The 19,201-nt window shown below is 40.2% G+C and overlaps 1 protein-coding gene across 1 annotated transcript in view; it reads right to left on the bottom strand.

Moving 5' to 3' along the window:
* Positions 1 to 17,247, bottom strand: part of jus (julius seizure) — a 181,559-nt gene extending 164,312 nt beyond the window's left edge. The window contains exons 1-3 of the mRNA XM_068225791.1: positions 17,045 to 17,247; positions 15,959 to 16,095; positions 8,437 to 8,574 (exon numbers count right to left, since the gene is read on the bottom strand). Of these exons, the coding sequence (XP_068081892.1) occupies positions 8,437 to 8,574; positions 15,959 to 16,095; positions 17,045 to 17,247 (478 nt within the window). The remainder of the gene's footprint in view (positions 1 to 8,436; positions 8,575 to 15,958; positions 16,096 to 17,044) is intronic.
* Positions 17,248 to 19,201: the final 1,954 nt, after the last annotated feature.

Here is a 19,201-nt window from a genome sequence, read left to right as displayed (position 1 = left end):
ATTGTAGAGTTGAAGATGAAGAAGAAGGAATCATGGGAAGATATCGGTAATATCCTGGAAAGGTTTGGTAAGGCGGCAGGGAAACCCAATTGGGCAGTAATAAATAATTTTGGAGAGAAAAAAAGAAGTAAATAGTGTTTTGGGTAAAACGGTTGAATTCATCGCAGATCACCGGGAATCAATGGACAGACGGAAGGAATATTTTGAAAATTTTCTTAACGTAAAACGAAATAATTCTATGGAAGTCGCTAACAACCGAGTTCATGGGGAGGACCAACAATGATAGTAGTGAAATTACACTCGAGAGAGTGGAAAGGATAAACTGCATTGTCATAAAGCAGCAGGAATAGATGAAATTAGATCGAAAATGGTAAAATATATTGCGCAGTCAAGGATGAAATGGCTTCATAGAGTAATCATATGAGAATAGAATGTTAGTAAGGTACGCTTTGGTTGAGAGAAAGCAGTAATTGCACGTATCCATAAGTAAGGGAACAGGAGGGACTGATCAGTATATCAGTGAAGGTGTTCAATGGTAGTTTGGAAAGGAGGGTAAGATCAATAGTTAAGCGTAAGTTTTATGAAAACAAATCGTCGCTTCACCGGTAAAACGTTGTATTTCACAAAGCTCTTCCTATCCATTAGTTCCCTTAAGACTGGTCACGCCTCCCAGCCACATATGGGTACGCAGTCCATCAAAACAATTTCCGTTGGGTTCGTTTTCCTATGTCGACGAGTAAACGAAAATGAACCTTACATGCATTATACACTAGGAGTACGCAAATACGTCGTCGCTTCACCGGTAAAACGTTGTATTCCACAAATCTCTTCCTATCGATAATTCTCCTTAAGACTGGTCACGTCTCTCAGCCACGTATGGATATGCAGTCCATCAGAACAAATCTCGTTGTGTTCATTTTCCTATGCCCATGTGTAGTGTATACTGCATGTAAGGTTCATTTTCGTTTACTCGTCGACATAGGTAAACGAACACAACGGACATTGTTCTGATGGACTGCGTATCCATATGTGGCTGGGAGGCGTGACCAGTCTTAAGGAGAATAATGGATTGGAAGAGCTTTGTGGGATACAACGTTTTGCCGGTGAAGCGACGAAATGTGGTTTCAGACCACACAGGGACTGCCAGGTCCAGATTTTCGGTATGCGCCAAGTAATTGAAAAGTTATACGAGAGGAAACAGTTATATTTATGTTTCGTGGAACTAGAGAATGCATATGACAAAGTACCGATGAAAGGGATTTTATCCGTATTGAGGAATAATGGGATTAAGGACAGATTTTTACAGATTGTACAGTAAAATTTCTGCTGGGTGCCATCCTGAGATGGAATTTAAACACAAGCCTATAGGTTGATAATCTACCAAGTGTCAACTTATAAACTTCCTGGGGCGCAATCAGTTTGTAAGGAAAGTATGGAGAATTAACAGTTCCTGTTCAGTGTATTTTCAAGTTACTTATGTAAGAAAGTACAAAGGTTGTCAGACACAGTACATATTAATCTATCAGACGAAATGTTGGCCAAGACATTTCAAGTTAGCATAAGTATTATAATTCTTTCTGCTCTTTTGTTATTTTATGGGAATTATCCTCTTTCCTCTTCAAACTACTACAACAAAAACACAACAATAACAATAATTAAAAGAGAGAGAATATCACATGGGCGATGACAAATTTCGTTGCAGGGTTGGGAAAAGAACCAGAGATCAAATTATTTTCCCGCATAATTTTTGAGAGGAGACTTGAATAGCAATGTACATTCACACAAAAAGTAAATGAGTACGTTGTATCGTATGTGTCCGTTACAGGTAGGTACACTTCTCTCAGAAACAGTTGAACCTACGGATATAAGGTTTGTTGTGGGCATCCACAGGGTTTGTATCTACATGGAAGGTGAATTATACCTATTTTGATTTTCTGATACCGTCTGTGGCAAAACAAAGGACATTAAAATATTATTTAACTGCATTGGTACAGTATGTGTTGAAAATATATACAATCAGGTGCAACAAGTTGTTCATAAAGTTTCGGAAGATTATTGAACATGCTGATGGACAAAGGTTGCTGTAAGGACACACAAACATGGTGTTATCTTCTCGCATAATTCAGGAATATTTCAAGATTGGTCATCTGTCTTGAAAAGCGATTCTTTCAACATTTTCCATATGTAGACATCTGGGATCCGGTAGTAGGAAGGTCATGGGGGTGGAGAAATTAGGCAATCTCCAAAGTGTCGTTGCAGAAGGATAAGTGAATACTCCGTGCTGAGGGCTGTAGTTCCATACTGATGCATCCATTATCGTTGAAGGAGTAAGTTTTATGTTCAACAAAAGACGGCGCAAATCCCGCACGAGTAGGGTAGTAGTGAAGTCTCTGTAGAATACCTGGCCCTCTGTTTTTGGATTCTGTGCAACATCCACGATGAAGTAAGGGCCCAATATTCCATAACTGGACACGGCCCACCAAATCGTTAACATGCGCACTGTGTAGTACTTTCTGTGCAACGGCATCAGGCCGTTCTAACGCTAAAATAATAGTTGTTTATTAGTTGATATTGGCATCAAGGTGAATATAGCTTTCATCTGAAAAACACATGCACCCGAAGAAATCTGAAACTTCATACGTCATCGACAAACTCGGATGTGATACTGTAATCGGGCTCACTCATCCCCTTTTTGTCAGACGAACTTTAATGAGCTATTCAAATCTAATCATCTCTTTAAACATCCACCGAACAGACTTGTCGCTCAAAAACCGAGTTTCAGCGATGTTCGTCATTGACTACGCTTTGAGGATTGTAACACCTGTTGGTGAAGTCGTCCAAGATTCTCGTTTGTGGTGACTGTTCTTGGGCGCGCTGGTGTTTCCTTTCGTTGACATAAGTCTGATCTCGTATGCTGGAACTTATCAACGGCGAATTGCTCTTCGTACAGTTCTTTAACACGAAGCAAACCGTGTCCATTCTGCCCCCATTCATATGACCGAAAAGAATGTTCCACGATAAATACCCTCTACTCTGTAGCGCGAAGCATAATCGCAGAGATCAACATAATACTGAATTCACAATATGCCGAACTATTATATAAAATAAGTACTTCGTTGATTGGAAAACGTGGACAGTAGATGAGCAATAATTTCAGTGTTGTTTGTTTTGCCACATACCGTAAAACGCCATGCACTGATTGTTGTGGGCGACTGCACATGTGATCTACCTTGATCTTTAAAAGGGCCTTTGTTAAAGGTGGACAGGAAACTTCTCTTTTAAATGATTAAAAATGTACGACTTGAGTGGAATAACAGATGCTTTATACTGAATCTGTACAAACCACAGGAAATTGAAATGAACGGAAGCAAAACAACTGCAAAAAGGTGTAAAAATTAACTCTAATGACATAAGGGAGAATCAACTAAAAGGTATTTTCAGAAGAAGAACGACAAAGAAGATCAGACAGAATGAAGAAATACTGGGAGAACAGGAAAGAAAAAAACTTATAACATCATAGAAGACCGGACAGACATTGACTACAGTGGTCCAATGCGGCCATAAAAGCACAACAACAATAATAATAATAATAATAATAATAATAATAATAATAATAATAATAATAATAATAATAATAAACTCTAAGAAGACAAAGCCAGTGGCTAAAATTATACGCACTTTCACCTTAGTTATTTAATAGTATATACATAGAAGAGGCAATAGCAGCGATGACCACCAAAACAACTGATATTAACGTTAATGGGAAACAGATGCATTTTATAAGATAAGCAAATGTTGTTGAGAGTGTAAAGGAAATGTTTAGACACTGACAGTACTGGCTGAAATTCTGTCCAAGTGGAACCTGAAATTAACTCTGAGAAGAGTTGGAATATAGATGGGTAATTCGAACATTGAGCAGACGAGCCAGTTCTCTTATCTCGGAAGCTCTGTCACCTGTGACAGCAGAGTTATCCGTGATGTGAAGAAGAGGTTAGTTATGGCTAAAAATCCTTCCAAAGAAAAAATCTACTAAGCAATAAGCGTATTGCTTGTTGCAATAAGCATATAGAAACAAGGAAGGCATTTGCGAAGAGCTTTGTCTGGAGTGTACTTACGTATGCATGTGTAATCTGGTCACTAGGGTAAAGTGTAAAACCGAGGGTGAAAGCAACGAAGGTGTGGAGAGGAGTGATCTGTACAAGTTAGACACAAAAGAAAAGTAACACTCAGGTTCTCCAAGAAATAGGTAAAACTGAAGAAGCCTCATAAAAGGGATTGAAAGTAGAAAGGCAAGAACCGAGGGTCACATTTTTGGACGCTATGACTTCCTTTGGAACAACATCTTCGAAGGAGTGACAAGAGGCAAAAAGGACGACCATGAGAGTCCTATTTCAAAATATTGCCCACCGGAATGATCCGCGGCTCTTAATTGGAGTTGAATCGAGTTCTTAAAATACAACTCCGTGGTTGCAGTGACAAGGCTTTAGAGCATGAATAATAATAATAATAATAATAATAATAATAATAATAATAATAATAATAATAATAATAATAATAATAATAATTCCTGCTATTCATAAATACTGTCAAATTTACTTTATTTGTTCTTAGAGATACCAATGACATCTTACGGCCATCCGACGAGAAGACACAAGCAATAAAGCCGACTGTGATCGATGGCATAACTTGTGGAAGAAGCGCAGAATGTGTTCGGAAGTTGAACAAGCTTCGTGATGGTTGCATTTATTGCTTGATTGCCTCATTGCGGTTGTTTAACAGCAGAGTTAGACCGTGCTTTGCCATTAGCATAACTTGCGCAACACGCACTTAGAGGTGTATTGATTTAAAATGTAGGCCAGTCCTTCCTTGTGAACCACACACTACATGGAGAAGTATAAAAGCTGAAAAAGTCAAGTCATCGATATGACGAAGTATTCAATAACTTGCGTACATCATTGAAACGCGTGACAAATTCTATTGTATAAGATAATTCAAAACCATCTAGTAAAGGTAATAAACAAAAATTATTAAAACATTCAAGCACTTGAGGCCTTTATACAAGTGGAGGTACGTACTTCCCCTAGTGCACCGTCACTGTATTGTCCTATACCGTATAAGAGGCTTGTACTGGTGTCTCAACGGCGCACTAGCCGCCAGCATCTTGGAAAGGTGTAGCAATCCAACTGATGAGCACACTGCTACACTGGGGCGAAACGCTGGTAATTTCACGATTTAAAAGACCTGAAGAGCTTAAATGTTTTTAACGTTTACAATCGATGAGATTAAATAATGCTTTCCGCCTGGAAAATTAATTTTTGGTAAAGAAGTTATTACTGTTACTTATACTAGAGTAATTCATCCCCTACAAAAATGGTCTTATGTACAATTGAACAATTTACCCAAAATTTTAGTTTTAAAACATTAGTTGTACTGAATTAATTTTTCCCTAAAATAATTATTGTTAAGACTTACTTATAATGAACAATTTTCTCCAAAATTAGTGAAATTCTAAACAGTTACCTTTATCGAAGCAATTTTTTTCCAAAGTTTGTGATTATTACATATTCTGAAGAAGTTCCACCTCAGAAAGTTACTGAAGTAATTTACCCTAAAATTATTGTTTTATAAAGACTTACCTATACCGAAGCAATTTTCTGATTGATTTGCTGATTTGTTCAAATATAGCAGCAAATGTATTCCCCCAAAATATTAATTTCTTTAATATTATCTATTTAATAGAGAGAATGTTAAAATAGATTTAGTATTTAGAATATACTTTATAATATTGAAGAAATATTGAATGAAAGGCGTTATTAAACGCAGAATAACACATTTCGTCTAATCAAGAGTGCATCTTTAAATCACTTCGATTCAACATAAAGCACATTGGCAAAAACATATACTGTACAAGTGTTGTGTACAGATGGATGCGTTTATAAATAGTAAACTTTTAGTGTTAGGAAATAGAAGTTGTTTGCAAGTTGTAAACTGACTACAGGTATTATTATTCTATTCTAACATTTCATGTCACGGAAATCGTCGTCTATTATTCTCCAAAGTTAGACTCACCTATCTATCTCATAAACTAAGAGGGTAAGTCAAAAATTAAGTTTTTGTGTTTCATCGCTCAGAAACTAAGTAACGGAGCTTGCCCCTACTTATTGAGACTGTAAAGATGTGCAAAGTCAATAAACTAGAGAATTAAAACAGCGATAGTTGCAAAATGGCGAAGTTGCAGGACGATGGCTACGGATGTAGAACTGCGTAATAATCCGATTCCGGAGGGCAAAAAACACAGAATATGTCAACATTCACTGTGATATTGTGTCGGCATATGGGAGGGGGGGGGGTGTTGTGAATTTGCAGAGAGCCAAACGACTGTGAAAACAAAGAGTGGAGTTGCCCTCCTTCATCATCACCCGAACCATGAGCTTGCATCCGGGAGAGAGTGGGTTCGAATCCCACTGTCGGCAGCCCTGAAGATGGTTTTCCGTGGTTTCCCATTTTCACACCAGGCAAATTCCGGGGCTGTACCTTAATTAAGGCCACGGGCGCTTCTTCCAACTCCTAGGCCTTTCCTTTCCCATCGTCGCCATGAGACCTATCTGTGTCAGTGCGACGTAAAGCCCCTAGCATCACCCGAACTCGTTAATGTCACTGATGGAATAATGCACGGGAACAGACGTATAACGTTGAATTAGTTACATTAGTGTCCGACTCGTTGGCTGAATGGTCAAAATACTGGATTTCGGTTCAGACGGTCCCGGGTTCGATTCCCGGCTGGGTCGGGGATTTTAACCTTCATTGGTTAATTCCAGTGGCCCGGAGACTGTGTGGTTGTGCTGTCCCCAACATCCCTGCAATTCCCACACCACACATAACTTTATCCTCCACCACAATAACACGCAGTTACCTACACATGGCAGATGCCGGCCTTCCTAATCGGAGGGTCTGCCGTACAAGGGCTGCACTCGGCTAGAAATAGCCAAACGAAATTATTATTATTATTATTATTATTATTATTATTATTATTATTATTATTATTATTATTATTATTATAGTTACATTAGTTAAAGGTGTTCAATGAACTGGAAGGTAAGAGGACACTCATTTATGAAATATCATTTCAACGACTTTGCAAATTATATCGAAAAATGCAAGAATGACGCCAAAATAAAACAGTGTTCTTTGGTCTTCAATTGATCACATTCAAAACATTAGGGACACTTACTTTTTGACTGACCCTCGTAATAGAATGTACTAAGTTTTGTTGGGATCTGGCGTCGGAGACTGAACACCAAAAAATTTCTGCCTGCTCTTGAACCACACGGATACTGCACTCCAAAATGTCTTACCTACTTTAGGATCAGCCGAAAACTGTGCACTAACAATTTTCTACCTGCTAATATCACACACAGGCAGTGAGAATCGGGCAATATGAAATAAAAAGAATAGCAACAGAACTGGGTTGTGAGATGGCACATTCAAAGTTGGGACCTACTTTTGAAACTGACTCGGGCTCAACCAAAAGGCTTCCAGAATTGTCGTATTTGGAAACGTAGATAGCGGAGGATGCAGTTCTCTCTCATCCTTTGGAAGCTATGTCTGCATGTACAGGTAGTTCGCACTCAACAAATGGCTGTGAATAATTTCGTTATCATTTTTATTATAATTTTAGTACAGTCAACAGTCATTGTATAAGTGTGTTAAACAACTTCTAGACTTACAAACTGCGATATACATCAAATTGCAGGGGTCTTATGGAGATAAACGAAATGTTAATGTAAAATTGAAAAATGTAAAAAATGTAGAAAAATACTAGGACTGTATCCAACAAGTGAAATATCACATTTACAATATACTAAATAAGTATTTCACTTCCACGTATCGGGAATTACGTATGCATAGTTTACTTAAATTTCTACTTAAATTTCGCATGAATACTTCGGGTATGCAATATCTAGGTATGAACTTGGTTTCTTACAAGACAGCGTGCAGTTTCCCTGTTGAATTACCGTATTATACCCGTTGGAAATTGGTGTGCAATTTCCAGTTCAAAGTTTGTAGTTGCCGTTTACTCTAGTGGCTTAAATCGATAACGCACATTAAGGTACCACTAGTCCTCATACAGATACAGACTTCCATGAAATTTATGTTTATCTGATAGAATTTTAAAATTATGGACATGTGTATACTTAATTGCACAAAACATTTCATTCTATATTTAATAACGCCTTGTTTTAACTTCAATGTTTATGTTATTAATTATGTTCGACTCACTGGAAAGTTTTTCCACATTTTCATGCCAACTTTATCGGCACACGATTCGTTTCTTTAATGTAAATATGAGAGTTGTGCATATGTATATATATTGCGTGCGCTAAAAGCAGGGTTGTTATATGATGGCGGAAGCTGGAGCGGGCGAAGAAGGCTCACCCTTGTCGCACTTGTTGTCCACTTTGTTGTATGCCGGTGCCTCCGCCCCACATTGGCAGGTGCCAAGACACACCGCTCCAATGGTGGCACATTGTTCCGTCTCTTTGCATGCCTCTCCCAGGTTTACTCTGGTCAGCTCTGTAAAAACACATCGAAAGATAGATAGACAGAGAGAAAGATACAGAGAAAGAGAAAAGAGTGAGAGACAGACATGCGGGGAAAAGAAAGAACGAGAAATATCAAATAGAAAAGGAACACTACCTGCTTAAGTGAGATCTAAAGGAAACAGTCGGGTCTATAAGTCTAATTCTGTACAGAAAGTGATTCGTGGCATTATTAAATTATTATATATTTCTGCAGTTCTGCACTGGTTTGTTAACATTTAGACAATATGAACTGAAAATATGTTCTGAATTGTACTTATCCTTGGATACAAATAAGAAACCAAGAGAATGTGCCAACAAATTCAGATAACTGGAAAGTATAATTGGAGAATTGATATCGTTGCTGGAACGGTAAAAGGTTGTATCCCACAATACTCTTCCTATCCATTATTCTCCTTAAGACTGGTCACGCCTCCCAGCCACATATGGATACGCAGTCCATCAGAACAATGTCCGTTGTGTTCGTTTTCCTATGTCGACGATTAAACGAAAATGAACCTTACATGCATTGTACACTAGGAGTGCGTAAATACGTAATGCAAACGTGCATTCCTACAGTACGGTACAGTAAGGTTCACTTTCCTTTACACATGGGCATAGGAAAATGAACAAAACAAAATTTGTTCTGATGGACTGCGTATCCATACGTGGCTGGGAGGCGTGATCAGTCTTAGGGAGAATAATTGATAGGAAGAGCTTTGTTGAATAAAACCTTTTACCGTTCCAGCGATGATAGAGTAAAGGGAGTAAGTCGTAAAAACTGAATTTTACAGGAGAAGAAAATAATAGTCTTGCCAGCATTTTGAAGCAGACGATTTAAAAAAAAATCATGTAAAATCAAGAAATTATCCATTTATCATTTTAACGCACAATGTTCGGCTAATTATGTTTCAGTCACAAATTATGCGATAAAACACATTGTGAGAAATCACTGTTTAATCAGTTCGTCAGTTGACGTGTACGATTCAAGCACACATTTCAAAACGCATGATATTTTTCACCGAAGACATGTGGCATGGCCTATAAGTCCTTTGCTTTCGGATCGCTGATGGTTGTAAGGACTGAATGTTGTTGATTGCCCTCGTTCTAACACTTTGAATGATTGTCTAACACCATTGATTGATGGAAGTTCAGCTCTGGAAATACTGATCTATCTCACAGTGCTAATCTTAAGGTATTGAGTATTTAAATACTCTTGCTTTCCGTGGCAAAGTCACAAAAATCTCCAGGCATCATGATTATGTGAAATGGTTGGATATGTTTAGTCTCTCTGATAATTTGTGCAACTTCTTCTGGGACCATTGTTGGACACTCGTAATACCTATTTATAAAACAACGAACTAGAATGAACGTCATATCAAGATGCTGGCAATAACGACTTACCACTTTGAATGGAATAGGTTTCGGAGGCATTATGCCAACTGAAATATCACTATGACGAACTATAATAGCTATAAACAAGGTTTGCATGCAGTCGACTGTCAACAAATGGCAAAGGTTATACCTAATTCCACCAGAGGAACGGCCTGACTTACAACCTTCTCCATGCCAAGCCTCATCGATTTAACACATGTTCCATCTTGCGTCTATCGTAGAAGCAAATCTACTATACCAGTTGACTTCCTACCTTTTCCATGTCATTGGCATGAGCGTTTACTCCTTTCTCCGCGAAGAAAGCGAAATTTCGATTTTTGTTTTACTTACTATCTTGTCCATGTCAACGCTTCAATTACTGATGACTTCATCCTGACACAGAGAGAAGTACTCCTAATGAGTAGCCTGTGTCACATTTAATAGTATGATATTTCTTCCATGCAATGATAATCCTACCCTAATCTGCATTACGGTGGAGGAAGTAAATTGTCCTCTAAACTCTGGACGCCGTCGCATCAGTTTCTTAGTGCGGATGAGGTTCGAAAGGGAGAGTTAAAATACATACCTTTTAAAACCCAGATCAAATAAACACATCTTAACACCAATGATGTGAATTAAAAATAAGTATCAAGAAGTGTAGAACGTACGAGCCCATTTCCCACGACTATAATGTCAAGAAGCACTTTCAGGAAATTGAGATAATGAATCTAAAGACTCCGTATAGCTGGTATATACTGAATAAGTGTTTCTAGAGACGAACAATGAACGTATTACGATTTTAATTGTAAATTTATTTCTGTTATCTATTTGGACAGTATATTTAAATTATTTTAATTATTTAATTATTTTCATTTCCACTCTATATTTTAATTTATTAGGTGACTCACTTTGACTGATTACAATACAAGTTTAACTGAAAGATGGAGGTGAGTTTGAACACAAACTTTGGCTACGTGTGGATCCTTGATTTAAAGGTCCATCGTCATTGACAATTCAGCAGATCGACAATGATTAAAGCCACATAGAATCATTTTCTGTGCATTGATATACTCATGAAGCGAGGGGGAGTACAATATACATATAATTAAGTGAACAATGCCATCTATCTATTCAGGAAATTTTTGACACACAACCAATATAAGATACATTCAACGACTTCATAATATGTATCAGTACACGAAATAAAAAAAGCCAGGAAATGTTACTTCCTTGAAATTCTTAGAAAATATCTGACGTTCCGTAATTTCTTTAACAAAAAAGTAGTTTAATATACAACTCAAATAAGCAAATAGTTAATTTTCTATGCGAAGAGAGATAAAAACATCCGCAAATACTTAGACGTTTTTCATAAGTTCCTATTGAGAAAATGGAATTCTAGCCCTTTTCAAAGATTTAACCAGGCTGCAAAAACATTTGGTTGATAAGTCATAATTAAATCTTTTGAACTTGATACTAATTGATATGAGAGATTCGTGGACAATTAATGATCCAAGAGAACTTACGGGTGCATTTAAAAGTGAAAAAAGTGAAAAATATTATCCTGAAAAGAAAACGCAGTAAGTTTGTTTACCAAATGACACAATATAACAGTTTAATTTCGGAATAATGCATCTTATATTGATTATTGGCAGGTTACTTGCATGGAACATTCGCTACTTAATACAGAAAATTGGTCAGTATAAACGTGTACTGAATAGCATTATGTTTTTGGTTACCAATACTACAAGAATGTGAATAGGGTGTAGTCAAGAACATAATAAATACACAACTACTAATATTTATGAAGTAAAAATAAATTCTATTTAGTGCCGTAACTCTAGAAGTACGGAGTATAGAGGAAAGTATAAGACAGAGGCTAAAGTAGCTACAGAAAGGAAAAAAAGGGACAGTAGATGAGCTGGACTTGCTTCCTCTGCCATTGTCTGGTGTTTTCTTATCTCCTCCAAAGAATGTTGATTCTTCATACCGATGGCTTACTTCTAAAACCTCGTATGACCCAATGCTCTTCATATAAGACTGGTCACGCCTCCCAGCCACACATATATATCGATGGCTTACTTCTAAAATCTCGTATCTCTCAATGCTCTTCGTATCCATTATATTCCTTAAGGCTGGTCACGCCTCCCAGTCACATATGGATATGCAGCCCATCAGAACTATTTGCCTTGTGTTCATTTTCCTATGCTGATGTATAAAAATGAACCTTAAATACACTATACGGTTGGAGTCCGTAAATTGGCCATATACACAACATCCCTACAATACGGTATGGTAAGGTCCATTTTCTATACACATCAGCATATAAAAATGAACACGACAAAAATTACTCTGATGGACTGCATATAAATATGTGACTGAAAGGCGTGACCAGGCATAAGGAAAATAATGGGCAGGAAGAACATTGGGACATACGAGGTTTTAGAAGTAAGCCATCGATATGCAGTCCATCAGAACAATTTTCCTTGTGTTCAGTTTCCTATAGTTGTGTGTAAAGGAAAATGAACCTTAAATACATTACACTATAGGAGAGTGTACATTCGCTTGCAAACAACATCCCTACAATGCGATACGGTAAGGTTTATTTACCTTTATATATTATCATAGGAAAATGAACACAACAAAAATACTCTGAGGGGCTGCATATACTAAGTATGTGACTGGGAGGCGTGACCAGTCTTAAGGAATATAAAGGATAGGAGAGAGCATTGGGACTTACGAGGGGAAGATTTCCGTTAAGCTTGATTTAAAAGCAAATTTGCCTTTTATTATCTGTGTTACTTTAAAGGTTATACCACAGAAGTTTGGTTATTCCGAAAGCCTTGACGTTTGTTTCAAGGAGTGTTACACACATTTATGGAATACGTGTTAAGTTTAATACTGAATTAGAGTAATAAGTAGTATTATTCGTAAGGGGTTGGGCGAGACTTCAATGCATGGTATCCAACCAAACATTGACAGCTATTCCTTATGCCAAACAGAGCTACTGATTTCCATCCATTCTGTGTTTATGATCTATTTTAGTCACATATTATTGTGATAAACTTCATAGTTTCTAACATACTTCTACTATTACTACTCCCTCCATAACTCAAATTCTTCTCGATATCATGTTGCCTTTTGAATGATTTTTATTCTATTAGGTAAAGAATTCTGAACATCTCTCCAAATCCTCTTACATTTATAAGCTTTATTCTTCTTGAGTTTGCCCGTCAGTCGATCTCGAATGAAACCTACGTAGCGGAAGAATTTTGTTTCACGAACGTGTGATTGAATGGTCTTATTAGGAAATATTCCTCTCAGTATTGTATTTACAAGTACATGATGTTTAAATAATAATTTTGGAACTTAATTTGGTCAACATGTAATGAAATAAGAAATTAATCTGGTGGATGAACAAGTTTAACAATTTTCAAATTCACTCGTTCGATTCAAAGAAAATAAGAAACAGTGAAGGGAATTATTTAAGAACGACAGTTAGAGCAGATGTAGGATGTAGTAGTTACGTAGAAATGAAAACGTTAGCACAGTATAAGGTGGAATTTTATAACTGTTAGGTTATATTATACATAGCTACCCACACAGAGGTGCGACACTGCTTACCAATGCATCTTGCAGATGCGTCAAACCATTTTACAGAATAATGAGCCAACCAACAACAACAACAACAACAACGACGACGACGACGACGACAACAGCCTGACAAGAGTCTTGAAAGTAACTTGGGAGATACAAAATAACATTAGAAAACATACCGTTGGCTTACTTTTAAAACCTCGTATGTTCCAATGTTCTTCCTACCCATTATATCCCTTAGGACTGGTCTCGCCTCCCAGTCACATATTTGTATGCAGTCCATCAGAGTAATTTTCGTTGTGTTCATTTTCTATGCTAATATGTAAAGGAAAATGGACTTAACCGTACCGCATTGTAGGGATGTTGAGTTTGCATGTCAGTCGATCTGGAATGAAACCTACGTAGTGGAAGAATTTTGTTTCACGAACGTGTGATTGAAGGGTCTTATTAGGAAATATTCCTCTCAGTATTGTATTTACAAGTACATGGTGTTCAAATAATAATTTCCTACGGTGTAATGTATTTAAGGTTCATTTTCCTTTACACACAACTATAGCAAAATTAACACAAAGAAAACTGTTCTGGTGGGCTGCAATCTGTGCGTGGCTCGGAGGCGTGACCAGTCTTAAGGTATAGAATGGACAGGAAGAGCAATGGGACATACGAGGATTTAGAGTGAAGCCATCGATACATTAAATCATCTTCGCAGCAATCTCACCATCATCTCCTCTATTCTAGTTTATCAGTCGAGTGCACTTTAATGTTATTTATTTGATCATCAGCCCAAATTAATCTTGAATATTATAGTGTGTTAAGTAATATTTGTTGCTAATTAGTTGCATTGAGATTCTGTTTGTTATGGTAATACTTAGTGACTTTTATAAGTAACTATTGAAGATAGGTATGTCATGTTTGCTTTCTAATGGCCAATGTCACATTATCTACACTACATCATGTGTTGACCGGCTGAAAGCCCAAGTTGCATCTCTGTTATAGACAACAGTGAAAATTCTGGTTTCTAAACTAATCGAACATATGAGGCTCAAGGTATTTGAGCAGAATGTTAAATAACTAGCAATAATAATAATAATAATAATAATAATAATAATAATAATAATAATAATAATAATAATAATGACCGCCTACCAGATCCTTACCTGTTTTCTGGACAAGAAAGCCGAGGGAGTCCTTGTTCACTGAGATGGACATGGGAATCAAACGTAAAACCATCCAGTAGAGTGACCCACTTAATGCAGAACAGCCTTCCCAAAAACATGCCAAAGATGGGAAGGACAGAGGAAAGCAACACCGAGGACGAATTCTGGAGTAATGACCAAAAGTTAAAGCACAAGGAAAATGATAGTAGAAATAGCACGTTCTATTGACAGAAAAGAGACCAGAAGAAGAGAAGATTAAATCACGTCTACAAGCCGGATTCTGTTATTTCCCTTACGCACCTTATTAAAGTCAAGCAACCTTTCAAAAAAATTCAGAGGCAAACTTTATAAAACTAGTCTTTTTTTTGTATGGATGTCCGACCTTGAACGTTCATAAATAAATTCTTCATGAACTTATAGAATTTGAGAGCAGGACACTCCGAATTGTCTGCGGGAAATGAAGAATAAAACACAACACTGACCTTGAAGGAATGTACCAGGATGATAGTATCGCAGGTATTATAAAAGCTAGACAAATATAAAGGGTGAAACATGTTGCTAGAATGGACGAAGGCCAATGGCCGAGAGTCATTATAGACTTCAAACCAAATGGAAGAGCGCCTGGTCTTCCTAGAACGAGATGGGTGAATACAAGTCAAGATTACGTTCGGTGATTGTGCGTTACTGAAGAGTAGAGGAAAGCAGCCAATAAGTTATCGCTGACAAGTAGGATAAATGGGCAATTGTGCTGTCCTTTGGGCTTCCACGTGCGATTATATAAATTATTATCATTCCTGTCCTTTTCCTAACTTCGCTGAAAGCTTGCCCGTATTAGTGTGACGTTAAATAGGTAGCAAAGGAACAACACAACACAGAGCAACACAATTCTCAGCCAAGCACTCGAAGAAAGCACATCAAGGAAAACCAAGATACCGAGCTTGCACCCTGCAAGCCGCCAGCTCACCATCGCCTTCCGCCAAGCGCTCCCCACGGTACAGAATAGTACCGCACCACGCCGCTAGGAGCGCACCACCGTCCAGCTAGCAGCCGCGAGCACCCACTCGCCTCAGCCACCCGCTGCCAGCCAAACGGAGAGCCAGCCGTCGTGGTTCCCTGCGCGGTCCGACCTGTTGGATACATTCAAACAAGACTATCCTCATCCTCCAGTCATCCTTCGTCGTTCAGTCACGCTAGAGAGCACATCGGAGAGACTACCCCGAAGCTTGGTACTGGTAACCAAGGCAACTAGCTTACCGACCGAAGAGGATAGCATCGCCGCTAGCACCCGCTGGCCCCGCACAGCCAAGGAGAAGCCCGCCACGGAGACAGCCTCGCCGCTAGCGCCCTCTAGCTGCGTCCAGCCAAGAAGACCACTATAGCCACCGGTCACCCTGGTGGCCACAGAGCCATTTGTCTTAACAGCTTGGTGTCCTGTGATCGTGCCTTGCCCGTGGCGTAATTCACGTACAAAAACTAGCCTCACACGACACAGGCAACAAGTTGAACTACCCAGCCCGGTCCGCAAGTGCGTTTGACCGCTAAAGTATTTCATCCCTACCCCTCCCAGCCTACAAGCAAACTAATCCCGGCCAAGGAAATCCCGTCATGCCCAGCAAACCAAGATCGAGGAACAAGTGCTGTGGACCGAGTAGCTGGACCCCTGTTCCAACCCCTCCCAGCAACTACCCAACCAGAAGCAACACGGCCCGCACCCGATCAACCCCTAATCGTAACCCCGCATCGCAGCCCTCTTACCGATCCCCGTCCCCAGCTCTCCCATTTCAAAGCTCCAGTCAACTTACCTTCCTGAAATGGATGAGAAAGATTTTTTCGATACTTCATTCTACTAATCATGTAGCAGGTCCCGGCTCCCCCTCGCCCCTGAATCCAAGGTAATTGCCCTCCCCCTTAGTGTCGTAGGAACTGTGTACCAGCACCGGACCACAATCCTCGGCACTATCAAGCATCTCTTTGAGACCCACATAGCCTATATAGAAGAATCAGAGAACGATATCCTAATGATTACCCCTTTCCAAGAACACTTCACAGACATCTTAGATTTGCTACTTCCACTCAAAGATGTCCCTAAACCCCTGGTTCTTTACCCACTAGACTCCCACCCTGACCGCCAACCTGAAGAAAAAGAAGACCCCGTAGATGAAGGAGAAGACCACGAAGACGCAGCAGAGCAAGAAGAAACGCTGAAGGAGGGACCTATTTAGTGCGAATGTGGCGTCCAAACTGACCCACCTCTGTCCATAGTGGACATTAGCTCTCAAACCGACCCAGAAATCACCCACCCTATGTTACTACATATGTACAGACTGTTTCTGAAAATACTGAAAATACTCCAGCAATACCCGCATCAGAGCCTGAGGTACCCCCTTCCACAACCACCAATTCTGCCACCCCCCACTCGAAACAGAACCGCTCCTCGCCCTAAGCCCTCTCTCATAGTCATGTGCTATAACTGTCTCTAACTGCACCATACTGGTGCCACCTGTACCAATGAGATCCGCTGTAATAGATGCGGCGACAACCATCATCACTTCACCTGCCCAGTCCCTCGTGAACAGGCCAAATGCGCGAACTGCAAGGGAAACCACGCCGCATCATATCCTGGGTGCCCATTTCTCAAGAAAGCAATCGAAGTCCACTGTATCGCAAATAAACACCTACGTCACCCAAAACCAACCAACCAACAACCACCATCGCTACTAAGCCTAATGATTACACATCCTCCCACGCACAACCAACAACCACAAACCACCCCACCAGCCATAGAACTTCTTAAATGTCTTCTCACCTTCCTCACCACTACAACATAATCCACCATCTCCCAAGTCCAAATCCACTCCCCCTTAAATACTGTATGCCCCTCATTAACAAATCCGTCGCACGCCTACGAACTCCTCAACACCTCAAGGTCTCCAATGCTATCAGCCTCACCCCCTCGTTTGTCCACTTAAATTCGCCACAACCACATTTCAAACATTCCCATTCGCACCTGTCCCTACCTTACCGAAATGTTGGAAGCTAGGGCTGAAACTACAATGCTACAAGCTAGCATGGTCGAAACTGCAAAGAAGAACACAAGGAAGAACAAAGACAACAAGCTGAAACAAGCAAATCACCAACCCATAGGCAAGGGGCAAAGTACCTAAGGCAAGGTCGGCGGCCCCACAAAAGATTCAAAATGGAACCTCGCGGCACCCTTCCGAGGGACCGCTCAGTGTCCCTACGCGAGTCTCATCCTCCAACAAAGCTAATGAAATGGGATCACATTCACTGACATGGCACTCAAGACCAATAAGGTCGATGGGCCAAACGTTCTCGCATTGAGCCTGCGGCATGGTGATGGCATGGCATGGCGGTCGCCGCCAACACTCTCAGCCAAGCGCTCGTCGAGAGCACGTCAAGGAGAGTCAAGAACCATCAGAGCCAGCACCCTGCTAACAGCCAGCTCGCCTACTACCAAGCGACTCCTCAAGCTCACGCACACTCTGCCAGCCAATCAGAGGGCAGGACCAAGACCGGCAGCCAATAGCAGCCACACCAGCCAGCCTACCTAACCATTGTGCGGGCAAACCAAGCAATTTGTCTAGTTCTCAGTGTGGTTACCAGTTCGTATCTTGTCTCGGCGTGATCCGATTAGAACTATACCTGATACGACTGGCACCCACTGAGTGCGCCAAGTTGGACACCGGTCCTCGAAAGAGTTTGACCGTTTCCAGTGCTTCACAGCATCCCTGACCCCACCCAACCACAGCTCCTAACCCTGTGTCGGGATAATCCTGGTGGACCGAGTAGCCAGACCCCGATGAATCCATAATTTCCCAACCATGAGCACTGATTCCAGCTTCGATTCCATAATTTCCCAACCATGAGCACTGATTCCAGCTCCGATTATAGTAATTGGTCCTGGAAATCACCCACCAGTCCCAAATCAGAACCCCAAACCCCTCCAGACTATGAAACTCCCTACCACTACATCCGGTTCGATTCCACATTTCCCACGTCAGAGAAATGTGACGTCATAATCCTACCACTCCGTATCCCGGGTCCAGTACCCCTCATGAGACATACCACAATACAGTTCCTATCCTAGAAGATCTCATTGCAGTAATAGAAGAAACACACAGTAACCTACTCATGATCAGCCCTAGGAAAAACAAATTCCCCCCCACCATCCTAGAAGTCATCCGAGCCGCAGGCCTAGCCACACCTATTCTGATTAACCCAGTCCGCTATCAATCAACTCCAAATGTCACTACCGAAACCTACCCAGAAACAAATCACGCCAGCTCCCACACCAACCCGGCACCATCTACCATCACATCTGAAGCCCAAACCAACCCCCTACCATCCCCAACGCCCCCACCACTACCACCAACACCCACGCAATCCACCCAAATCCAGAACAACCTACCGCCAACCCACGCTGACACCCACATACAGACGGGGAGTAGGCGTCAAAAACCTGATCTCAGGCCACAC

Source organism: Anabrus simplex, chromosome 1, assembly GCF_040414725.1.
Source record: "Anabrus simplex isolate iqAnaSimp1 chromosome 1, ASM4041472v1, whole genome shotgun sequence".
Classification (NCBI taxonomy): domain Eukaryota; kingdom Metazoa; phylum Arthropoda; class Insecta; order Orthoptera; family Tettigoniidae; genus Anabrus; species Anabrus simplex.
The sequence above is the reverse complement of the archived record's forward strand: the minus strand, read 5'-3'. Positions and strand labels throughout refer to the sequence as shown.